The sequence below is a fragment of the Plecotus auritus genome, assembly GCF_963455305.1.
Source record: "Plecotus auritus genome assembly, chromosome: 5".
Classification (NCBI taxonomy): Eukaryota; Metazoa; Chordata; class Mammalia; order Chiroptera; family Vespertilionidae; genus Plecotus; species Plecotus auritus.
The window spans coordinates 90,058,348-90,070,425 of record NC_137776.1 but is presented as its reverse complement, the minus strand read 5'-3'; the positions used below and the strand labels follow the sequence as shown (position 1 = coordinate 90,070,425).

The window sequence follows — 12,078 nt, the reverse complement described above, 5'->3', positions numbered from 1 at the left end:
TTAGTCTTGATGCTGGGACAAGAGAGGAATGGTGAGGGCAATTCCTGAAGGGGGGATGTGTTACCTCAGCTCCTTGCTTCAGTGGTCGAGCAAGCTTTTGAGGTCTGTAACTTGCTGAAGACATCTGAACAGAGAATGGCTGGTACCCCCTAATTTTGTACAATTGAGGAACCTGGGGATGAAACAAGATGACTGATTCAATATCCTTAAAAGTTTGTGACCATTTAATGAGTCTACTCTCAACAATAACACTTCTGAGCTGCCTGATGGTAAAAGAAAACAAGCTCCATGCTGTTGCCAAGAGACTGTGGAAATGGTTCATTTGACTGTGCTGGAGTGACTTGATGCCAGTCCTGGTGCCAGCACATAGGGCCACCCACAAGTACTCTTCAGTGCCACATGCTTAGAAATGCCTCAAATACTGGTTAGTAATTAAAAATATTTATATGTTCAGGGGAGGATTAAAAATGATGTCAGAATAAGTGGATGCTGCACAGACATTCTCCTAGGACCAAACTGGAATTACAACTGAAATACAGAAAAACTTCCTGAATAATCAATGGAAGATTTGCTGGAGAGAACCCTGATAACTGTGGACTGAAAGTGGAGACCACAAAGAGACTGGTAGGAGGGGTGGAGGCATGAAAGGACTGGCTGGGCTCCCACAGAGAGCAACTGAAGTTTCAGAAAGATATCTCAGATTGGGTGGGGGGGTTGCCACTGAGAACTCTGGGGTCTAATACTCAACGTGGGCTCCCCTAGCAGGGAGCATCAGAGCTGAGAAGGGTACCCACATAATACCTGTCTGTGGAAAGCAGCAGGGTTGCTGTATGCCAGGGAGAGGCAGCTGGAAATTCAGGCACCCTCTTAAAGGGCCAATGCACAAAATTCCCTGTGGAGCCACCCACCTTGTGCTCCAGCAAAGGGAGGGCAGAGTGGACTGGAGCTGTGTGAGCAGAAGCCAGGATCAGGAGCTCTGGGGTTAGAGTTCAGAAGGCAGGCACCCTGGTTTCCTGTGCTGTCATTCCCTCATGCTGCAGAGGTCATCTTTCCCACATAGACATTTGTTATATAGGAGGCCTTGCCTGTGGGAAGACAGTTGACCCACCCTATTGGAAAACACCTTGCCCCACAGTGCAGAGTTGCTGAGGCCCAGAGACAGAATAACAATTAGCCTCCAGGCAGAAGCAATTGCCCCACCCTGTTGAAAAAAACTCTTGCAACACCAGTGGACAATTGCCTGAAGGCAATTCAAGACAGAATCCTATCAGTCTGTAGACAGAGGCAGTCTCTGGAGGCTTTGAGTATTTGCCTGACCTAATTAGTCAGAAAAAGTGTTTGACACTGTCCTGCACTAGAGATTGAGAGGCATTGCAGATCTATCTAATACATAGTCACAAACCCAAACAAGCAGCCAAAATGAGGAGACAAAGAAACAACTCATAAATGAAAGAACAAGAGAATTCTCCAGAAGAAGAGCTAAATGAAATAGAAGAAATTTATCTGATATAGAGTTCAGAGTGAGGATAGTAAAGATGCTCAGCAGCATGAGAAAAGATATAGTAACTATAAAAACAGAAATAAAAAATGACATAGCACAAATCATTAACACATTGTCAGGAATACACAGCAGATTAGGGGAAGGTGAGGGTCAAATCAGTGAATCAGAAGACAGGGTTGAAAAAAATCACTCAATCAGAGAACCAAAATGAAAAAAAACAAAAAACCACAATCCCAATTATAAAACAGGAGGACAGCTTAAGGAAGCTGTGGGACAACATGAAATGTAACAATATTCAAATAGCAGGCATGCCAGAAGAGGCAGAAAGGGATAGAGAACATGTTTGAAGAAATAATAGCAGAAAACTTCCCTAACATGGTAAAGAAAAAAGTCACACAAGTTCAGTAGGCACAGAGAACCCCAAGCAAGAAGAACCCAAACAGGCTCACACCCAGACACATCATAATTAAAATCCCAAAACTTGAAGACAAGAGAGAAGCTTAAAGAGAGCAAGAGAAAAGCAAACTATTACCTATAAGGAGCTCTCATAATGCAGACACCTGATTTCTCATCAGAAACTCTATAAGACAGAAGGGAATGGCATGAAATACTCAAGGTAATGGAAAGCAATGATCTGAAACCAAGATACTATATCCAGCATCATTCAAAATAGACAATCAAATAAAGAGCTTCCCAGGAAAAAAAAAAAGCTAAAGGAGTACATCACCACCAAGCCAGCATTACAATAAATGCTAAAGAGACTGCTGTAATGAGAAGAAATGGAGAGAAAGCTAGGCATACAGAATTAAAATGGCAATAAACAAGTACCTATTAATAATAACCTTAAATATAAATGGATTAAATGCTCCAATCAAAGGCATAGGGTAGCTGATACAAAAACATGATCCAACTACGTACTATCTACAAGAGACCCACCTCAGAACAAAAGACTCACACAGGATGAGAGTGAAGGGATGGAAAAAAAATTTCCATGCAAATGAAAAAGAACAAAAAAACTGGAGTAGCAATACTCCTTTCTGACAAAATAGACTTCAAAATGAAGGCCATCACAAAAGACAATAAGGGCAAAAAAAAAAAAAAAAGAGAGAGACAATAAAGGTCACTACGTAATACTAAAGGGATTGCTCCAACAAGAGGATAAAACCCTGGTAAACATATGCACACAGTATAGGAGCACCTAAATATATAAAAAACTTCTAGAGGACTTTAACGGAACAATTGACAACAATACAGTCATAGTAGGGGACTTTAACACCCTGCTGACTTCACTGGATAGATCTTCCAGACAAAAACGTAACAAGGAAACAGAGACTCTAAAGGACACACTGGACCAGATGGATTTAATTGACATTTATAGAACATTTCACCCCAAAGCTGCAGAATATACCTTCTTCTCAAGTGCACATGGGTCGTTCACAAATATAGACAACATGTTAGGACACAAAACAAGTCTCTAAACTTCAAGAAGATTGAAATAATGTCAAGCATCTTCTCAGATCACAGTGGAATGAAATTAGAAATCAACTACAGTAAAAACACCCCAAAACATTCAAACATATGGAGGCTAAATAGCATGTTATTAAACAATGAATGGGTTCCCAATGAAATCAAGAAAGAAATAAAAAACTTCCTGGAAACAAATGAAAATGAACACACAACACCCCAAATCTCTGGGACACAGCAAAAGCAGTCCTGACAGGGAAGTTCATAGCACTACAGGCCTACCTCAAAAAAACAAACAAACAAAAAAACACAAGAAAAATCAGCAATAAACTATTTAACCCTACAAATCAAAGAACTATAAAGAGAACAACAAGAAAACCTAGAGTAAGTAGAAGAAAGGAAATAATAAAGATTAGAGCAAAAATAAATGACATAGAGACAAAAAAAATACAAAAAATCAATGAAAACCAAGAGCTGGTTCTTTGAAACAATGAACAAAACTGATGAACCAGACTCATCAAGAAACAAAGAGAGAGGACCCAAATAAATAAAATCAGAAATGAAAACAGAGAAGTAACCACTGACACCACAGAAACATAAAGGATTGTAAGAAAATACTCTGAACAACTATATGCCAACAAGCTGGCCAATGTGGATGAAATGGACAAGTTCCTAAAAAAAAAATACAAACTCCCAAAACTGAATCAGGAAGAATCAGAAAACTTGAATAGGCCAATAGCAACTCATGAAATAGAAGCAGTAATAAAAAAACTTCTAGCAAACAAAAGTCCTGGTCCTGATGGCTTCACAGTCAATAAGGAACTAACACCTAGGCTCCTCAAATTATTCCAAATAACCCAAGAGGAAGGAACACTTCCAATCTCTTTTTATGAGGCCAGCATTACCCTAGTTCCAAAGCCAAATAAAGTCACTACAAAGAAAGAGAATTGCAGGCCAATATCCCTGATGAGCATAGATACTAAAATCCTCAACAAAATATTAGCAAATTGGATGCAGAAATATACTAAATGGATCATATGCCATGATCAAGTGGGATTTATTCAAGGGATGCAAGGCTGGTACAATATTCACAAGTCAATAAACACGATATATCACACAAACAAATTGAAAGACAAAAACCACATGATATATCAATAGATGCAGAAAAAGAATTCAACAAAATCCAACAGCCATTTTTGATAAAAACTTTCAGCAAAGTGGGAATAGAGGGAGCATATCTCAACCTAATAAAGGCCATATATGACAAACCTACAGTGAACATCAGACTCAATGCCCAAAAACTAAAACCATTTTCCCTAAGAACAAGAACAAGACAGGGATGTCTGCTTTCCTCACTCTTATTCAACATAGTACTGGAAGTTCTAGCTCCAGCGATCAGACAAGAAGAAAACATAAAAGGCATCCACATTGGAAAGGAGAAAGTAAAACTCTCATTATTCACAGATGACATGATATTGTACATAGATAACCCTAAAGACTTCACCAAGAAACTACTAGATTTAATAAATGAATTTGGCAATGTAGCAGGATACAAAATCAACACCCCAAAATTGATGGCTTTTTTATACACCAATAATAAATTCTCAGGAAGAGAAACTAAACAAAGAATCCCATTTACCATTGCAACAAAAATATTAAGATACTTAGTAATAAACTTAACCAAGGAGGCAAAAGACTTGTACTCGGAAAACTACAGGACGTTGAAAAAAGAGATAGAAGAAGATATAAACAAGTTGAAGAAATATACTGTGTTCATGGATTGGTAAAATCAAACTCATTAAAATGTCCATACTACCCAAGGCAATCTACAGATTTAATGCAATACCTATTAAAATACCAACAGCATATTTCACAGATCTAGAACAAATATTCCAAAAATTTATATGAAATAAAAAAAGACCCCGAATAACTACAGCAATCTTGAGAAAGAAAAACAATGTTGGAGGAATCACAAAACTAGATATCAACTTATACTACAAACCACTCTAAGCTAAACAGCCTGGTACTGGCACAATAATAGGCATATCGATCAATGGAACAGAACCGAGACCCCAGAAATCGACCCAAGCCATTATGCTCAATTAATATTTGACAAAGGAGTCAAGAACATACAACAGAGTCAAGAAGGTCTCTTCAATAAATGGTGTTGGGAAAATTGAACAGGTACATGCAAGAAAATGAAAATAGACCTCCAACTTACACCATACACAAGAATAAACTAAAAATGGATTAAAAGAATTAAATGTAAGTCGGGAAACCATAAAAATCCTAGAGGAAACCATAGGCAGCAAAATCTCAGACATCTCTCATAGCAATATGTTTATGAATACATCTCCTAGGGCAAAGGAAACTTAAGGCGAAAATAAATAAATGTAACTACATCAAAATAAAAACCTTCTGTACAGCAAAAGAAACCATCAACAAAACGAAAAGGGACCCCACTGCATAGAAAAACATATTTGGCAAAGATACATCTGATAAAGAGTTAATATCCAAAATATATGAGGAACTCATACAACTTAACAAAAGGAAGACAAACAATCCAATTAAAAAATGGGCAAAGGACCTAAATAGACACTTCTCCAAAGTGGACATACAGATAGATGGCCAAGAGACATATGAAAAAATGCTCAAAGTCACTGATCATCAGAGAGATACAAATTAAAACAACAATGAGGTACCATCTCACACCTGTCAGCATGGCTATCATCAACAAATCAACAAACAACAAGTGCTGGTGAGGATGCGGTGAAAAAGGAACCCTCCTGCACTGCTGGTGGGAATGCAGACTGGTGCAGCCACTGTGGAGAACAGTATGGAGTTTCCTCAAAAAATTAAAAATGGAACTCCTATTTGACTCAATAATCCCACTTCTAGGAATATATCCCAATCATAAAGAATGTTTGCACCCCTATGTTCATAGCAGCACAATTTACAATAGCTAAGATCTGGAAACAGCCCAAGTGCCCATTAGTAGATGAGTAGATAAAAAAGCTGTGGTACATTTACACCATGGGATACTATGCAGCAGTAAAAAAGAAGAATCTCTTACTCTTTGAGTCATAATGAAGGGACCTGGAGGATATCATGCTAAGTGAAATAAGTCAGTCAGAGAAAGATAAGTATCACATGATCACACTCATCTGTGGAATCTAAGTAACAAAATAAACTGATGAATGGAGTGGATCCAGAGACACAGAAGCATGGAAGTGGGGAACCTTAGAGCAAAGGCGAGGGATGGTGGGTGGGTGCGAGGAAATCAACTTAGGACCTTATATAAATATATGTATGTCCTATGGGCACAGACAGTGGGGCAGTGAGGGCCTGAGGTCGGGGGGGATGGCGGGCTGGATGGGGTCAATGGGGGAAAAAAGGGGAATATGTAATACTTTCAACAATAAAGAATTATCTTTATAATTCTTTATAGTTGAAAAAATAAAAATATTTATATTTTCAAAAGCAGAAGTGGTCATATATACTCAAGGAGGACTGACTAACTTTGTTCACCTCATCTTGTATTTTTTCTTAAAGCTTCTAATCTGTGTGTCTTCATGTATGCATAATATATGGTATTTCCACAGAATAAGGAAGGATCCTGGATCCCGTTAGCCACATCAGAAAAACAGAGTCTGTTAACCTTACACATACCATAAAATGACAGCAAGAAAGTACACACAGTATGTGACACAGTATAATCCATAGTAAAAAAAGCTATTAAAATAATGCCATTCAAATGTTTTGTTCACGTCATAAGAAACCTAAGTAACGATACCATGTGATAGGTCTGACCTGCAGGTTGAAGAAGGAATGATGGTGCTTGACTTGAATGTCTGAAGGTTTAATTGGGACAGGTCCAAGGCCATCAGGAGCCTGAAAGGGGAAAATGCAAGGAATTGACATCTAATCACACTGGGAAAAGGTGGCTGTGCTTCTTGCCCTTACGCTTCGAACATTAAATGAACAGTTCCATTCTTAAAGTATCCCTTCCCGCAACCACAGTCGTTACTGCATGTGTGGGGCCTGCAGGTGGCGTTGGCCAACCCTCCCTCCTTGTCTCTTAGTAGAAGTGATTCTTCATTTTCATTTTCTACTGTCGTGGATGCTGCAATGTGCCACCCAGAATCACCTTTAGGCTTGAAGGTTTCAGTCCCCCAGTTGCTAGGAGTCCAGTTCATACAAACAACTCTCTGGGGTCAGCCCTCTTCAGGAGGTTTCCTGGCTGCAGGAGCGGCCTCAGTGAAGGCCATGTGTCCCTCTGAGGGCAGCCCATCTCCAATGACAGGTCTAAATGCCGGGTCCTCTCACCCTATCTCAGCATCAGAGCTCCTCATGAATTCAGCTGAGGCCTTTGACAAGAAGGTCTGCAGTACTGCTTCTCTCTCTGTCCACCCCCACTCCCACTCTGTCCACTCCCACTCTGTCCACTCCCACTCTGTCCACCCCTACTCCCACTCTGTCCACCCCCACTCCCACTCTGTCCACTCCCACTCCCACTCTGTCCACCCCCACACCCACTCTGTCCACTCCCACTCCCACTCTGTCCACCCCCACTCCCACTCTGTCCACTCCCTCTCCCACTCCCACCACCATTCTACAGCTGCTAATCCCTAAAGCACTACCCAATCAACTTCCTGCCTGCCAAGCTGCCTCAGACACCTAGAGCAGTGGTCGGCAAACTCATTAGTCAACAGAGGCAAATATCAACAGTACAACGATTGAAATTTCTTTTGAGAGCCGAAAACCGACTTCTGCGCATGGGCCACGAAGTTTTAATCGCACTGTACGTGCGTGCCTGCACGTTGTATTTTGTGGAAGAGCCACACTCAAGGGGCCAAAGAGCCGCATGTGGCTTGCGAGCCGCAGTTTGCTGACCACTGACCTAGAGAATCTGCAACAGCACCTGCATAACATTAGCATGATGCAATGTTAATATGCCATCAATTATAAGACACTTCCCAATTTCAAAGATGCTAAATATTTTCAAAAATATATTTTTATTTATTTTAGAGAAAAAGGGAGAGAGAGAGATAGAAACATCAATGATGAGAGAGAATCATTGATCGGCTGCCTCCTGCACATCCCACACTGGGGATCGAGCCCACTAACCAGGCTTGTGCCCTGACTGGGAATTAAACCGTGACCTTCCGGTTCCTACATTGATGCTCAACCACTGAGCCATGTTGGCTGGGCAAAGATGCTAAATATTTTAAAAGTTATTTTAAAATAGATAAAATAGAGTATTCATGAAATGAATGTGAAAACTCTTTAAAGGCAGGAATGCTGAGCAGTCTGCTTTTCATCAACTCTGAGCAGCAGAGAAGCCTTTGTAGAACTAAAGTACCAAATGAAATACCTAAGCTTTGAACTGCTCAAAAGGAACGCTCCGGGCTCCACAGCACAGTGGCGATCTCTGCCATCAATTATTAGGTGTCAGATATTTACTCTTGCTGGAAAATCACAGATTTTTTCCCCCTAGGAACAAAATATTCTAATCTTTTAAGTCATTTAATTTCTAATGCAGAAAATACATGGAATTTCTAAAGTCAGTCCTGCAATGCTTAACACACATTATAGGATGTGAATGGCAAGTTTATTCTTTGAAACTAAACATTTTTTTTTTTAGCATATGCATTTTCAATATCAACTTAAACACACTTTCTATTGCCAACTATGTGAACATGGGCAACATTTTATTTCTGGCTATGTCCCTCGGTCTCAGTTTCCTGCTCATCTGTAAGATGATACGCAGCACATAGATTTGTTGAAGATTAAGAGTTGATACAACTGAAGCCCTTAGGACACTGCCTCACTCATGGTGGATGCAATGTAGGGCTGTTATTTTTATTATAATGCATCATTGTGCCCATTGGGCAAGAGGGATGAAATACCACACCTCTTGCCAGGGAGAGAGAGAGAGAGAGAGAGAGAGAGAGAGAGAGAGAGAGAGAGAGAGAGAGAGAGAGAGAAGAAAGAAGGAGGGAAGGGGAATTGTGAGCCTGATGGGTTAGAGTGTGGGATTCTGGGCTGTCCTTCTGGCCTCTCCATTGCTCATGCAGCAGAAGGGCTCAGCTGAGCAGGACCTGCCTCCTGGGCCAGGCCAGGTCCTCTGGGTTTCTCCATCTGCCCGTCTGCTCTCAGGCTTGAGCCTGGGCTGTCAAGCTCCGCTCAGTGTTCTTGCTGGGTCCCAGGCTGGAAAGGGCCAGCCCGGCTCTCAGAAGCTCCGCACAGGCATGCCAGCTGCCAGGCCGTAGCAGTACATGATCCCTGGTTTCCCATTGGCTACAATTCCCCGGGCACAGGTCTCCCGTGGGAGCCTCTGGGAGGCAGCAAAGGGACTGAGACAGCCATAGGGCTTGCCTTGGTGTCTGCCGAACAACCATCTGACCAAGACCCGGCCCTCCCCGGCCCAGCAGCACCCACCAGCTCATCGAAGCCCTGGGGAGGACTGTGGGATGGGAAGGCGAAGGGCAGCACTTGCTTGGGTGACACAGAGAACCAGCTGGAATAATTGTCTTGACTGAGCCGCAGCAGAAGGTATTTGGAGGGATTCTTGTCTATGAGGGAAAAACAAAACAGCACTTTTGGGGTGATTCCTAAGGTATTTTTACATGAAACCACGATCTTCAGTTGCTCATTTGTCACACACCATGTGGGTACCTGCCACATGCCATTTCAATCACAGTATCTATGTGTGTATGTATTTACTCCCATTTTTAGTGTCTCCTTTGTCCTTTACCTCCACTCCGCTCCAATTTATAAAAAAATGTTATTTGGTTTTCACTTTATTTTCGGGGAGGGCAGCCTGAACCGGGTCCAGGGGCTTGGGCTCGGGAGGGAGGAGGGCTGGAGAGACCGGGCTTGCCTGTGGGTCTGCACCTGAGCCACAGATTGGCAACACATTTTCTGGAAGGAGATGGTGATGTGGCTGTTGGGCTCCTAGAGCTACTGAGGATGGGCCTCCAACAGCCCCAGCCCACCTGTGGATTAGAATTTTTTTAAACAGCAAAGATAATTTGAGGTGAAACACTTTGTGAGATAAAAACCAGACCCAGCCAATCAGCCAGCAAGTGTAAGTGTTGACTGTCCTAGTCTCTGGTGACCTTACATGGTACAGGGACTTTGATGGTGTGGTTAAGTTAAGGATCTTGAATGAGATGGGGAGATTGTCCCGGGTGATCCGGGTGGGCCCAAAGTAATCACAGGATCCATAAAAGAGGGAGATAAGAGGGTCAGAGTCAGAGAAGGAGACGTGAGTGATGACAGAGGCAAGAGGTCAGTGACTTGAGGAAGTGGCCAGGAGCAAAGGCGTGCAGGTGGCCTCCGGAAGCCGGGAAAGGCCTGGGACACATTCTCCACTGGAGCCTCAGGGACCCAGACCTGCGGATCCCTGATTTTAGATTTCTGACCTCCAGAACTGTGTGATAATAATTGTGTGTTGTTCTGAGCCACACGTTTGCGGTGATTTGTTTAGCAGCCATAGAAAACATACATGTGATTTATGAAAATATCGTATTTCTATGCAGCCAACTTCATTATAAAGAAACCTCATGCTGTGAGGACGGTTGGTCGAAGCATCGCTGACTTCCCAGCTGCATCTCACCATGTGGTATCGACTGTCTGCTATGCTTGAACCTCCTTAATATCGTCTCTCTGTCCATGGTTCGCATAATGTCCAGCATGTTAAGTAATCGTCGATGAACCATGATCTAGAATTAGAAAGAATAAGGGTTTCAAACAAGTAGTTGACACATGCTCATTTTATCATTTAATTTAATTCATTTTCCCCAACCACAGCTAAGGGCTAAGGCCACGGCTTTAAGTCAGAATTCACAAGGAGAGTGGCAAGCTGCTGCCTGAGACCGAGGCCGGGGACTTCAGCATCAGGGTGATGCTGACTTTCCTGAATACAAACAAGACCAGGTTGTCATCTAGCCTTGTCTTACCCAGTTTATGAGACTCGGTTTTCCCATATTTCCAGAGTGGAAACAATGACTATTTCTACATTCCTTTTCCCCAGTATATCTGAATAGTAATGCTCCCACTGTGTTGTTTTCAGAGTTGAAGGACAAACTGAATGGACAATTCTGTAGAAATGGGGCTGTGGAATATGGGCAATGCTAACACTACACCGCTGTGCTTTAACTTCAGAGCAGATGCGCACAGATCTGTCCTAGTTATTGGAATGATTGTTCATTCCATAATCAACACTCCTTTCCATCCTGTGGAAATTCTTTCTTTTAACATAGGCATGGGGAACCTTTTTTCTGCCAAAGGCCATTTGGATATTTGTAACATAATTCATAGGACATACAAAATTATCACCTTAAAGATTAGCCTGCTATATTTGGCCAAACATTGAATTAACTCATCCCTGATACTTTGGCAGGGCCAGACAAAATGAGGGCCTTATACAGTCTGCGGGTGGACATTCCCCACCCCTGATTTAACAGATATTATGAAGTGGCTACTCTGTGGCCAGTTCTGTGCAAGGTATTGGAGATACGGTGGGAACAAACAAATATTAGCTTGCACAGAGGTGATGGTCCAAGTGTGTGTGTGTAGTGGAGAGTGGGGCGAGGAATGGATGACAGTGAACACTTAAACAAGATCAACACCATGAAGAAAATGAGAGTAAATGCACAAAAACATGACTGGGGGCTGGGAAGGGAGTGGTCTGGCCATTATGCAAGAATAATTAGGGAAGGCTACTCTGAGGGGGTGAGGATTGATCTCAGACTTGAATGATAAGGAGACAATGATCCTGGGAAGAAAGTTCTGAGCAGAGGAAACAGCAAGTACAAAGACCCTGATCAAGGAACAAAGGAGACATGTTGAAGAGACAAAGAGAAATCCAGCATGACCCTGTAGCCTTGATAATAACTGTGCAATAGATTATTTTATTTTTTTATTGAATTTATTGGGTTGACATTGGTTCACAAAACATACAGTTTTCAAGTGTACAACTCAACAAAACATCATCTGCACACGGCATTGTGTGTCAACACCCACAGCAAAGTCTTTTTCTGTTCCTATTTCTCTCCTCCTTTGCCCACCTCCACCTAACTTCCACCACCCTTTCCTCCTGGCTATTA

The 12,078-nt window shown here is 41.9% G+C and overlaps 1 protein-coding gene across 1 annotated transcript in view; it reads right to left on the bottom strand.

The window, feature by feature from the left end:
• The window catches only part of CFAP221 (cilia and flagella associated protein 221), a 132,556-nt gene that overhangs the window by 33,099 nt on the left and 87,379 nt on the right, over positions 1-12,078 (bottom strand). Inside the window, exons 15-18 of the mRNA XM_080667894.1 lie at positions 10,587-10,692; positions 9,407-9,540; positions 6,776-6,856; positions 65-172 (exon numbers count right to left, since the gene is read on the bottom strand). Coding sequence (XP_080524020.1) covers positions 65-172; positions 6,776-6,856; positions 9,407-9,540; positions 10,587-10,692 — 429 coding nt within the window. The remainder of the gene's footprint in view (positions 1-64; positions 173-6,775; positions 6,857-9,406; positions 9,541-10,586; positions 10,693-12,078) is intronic.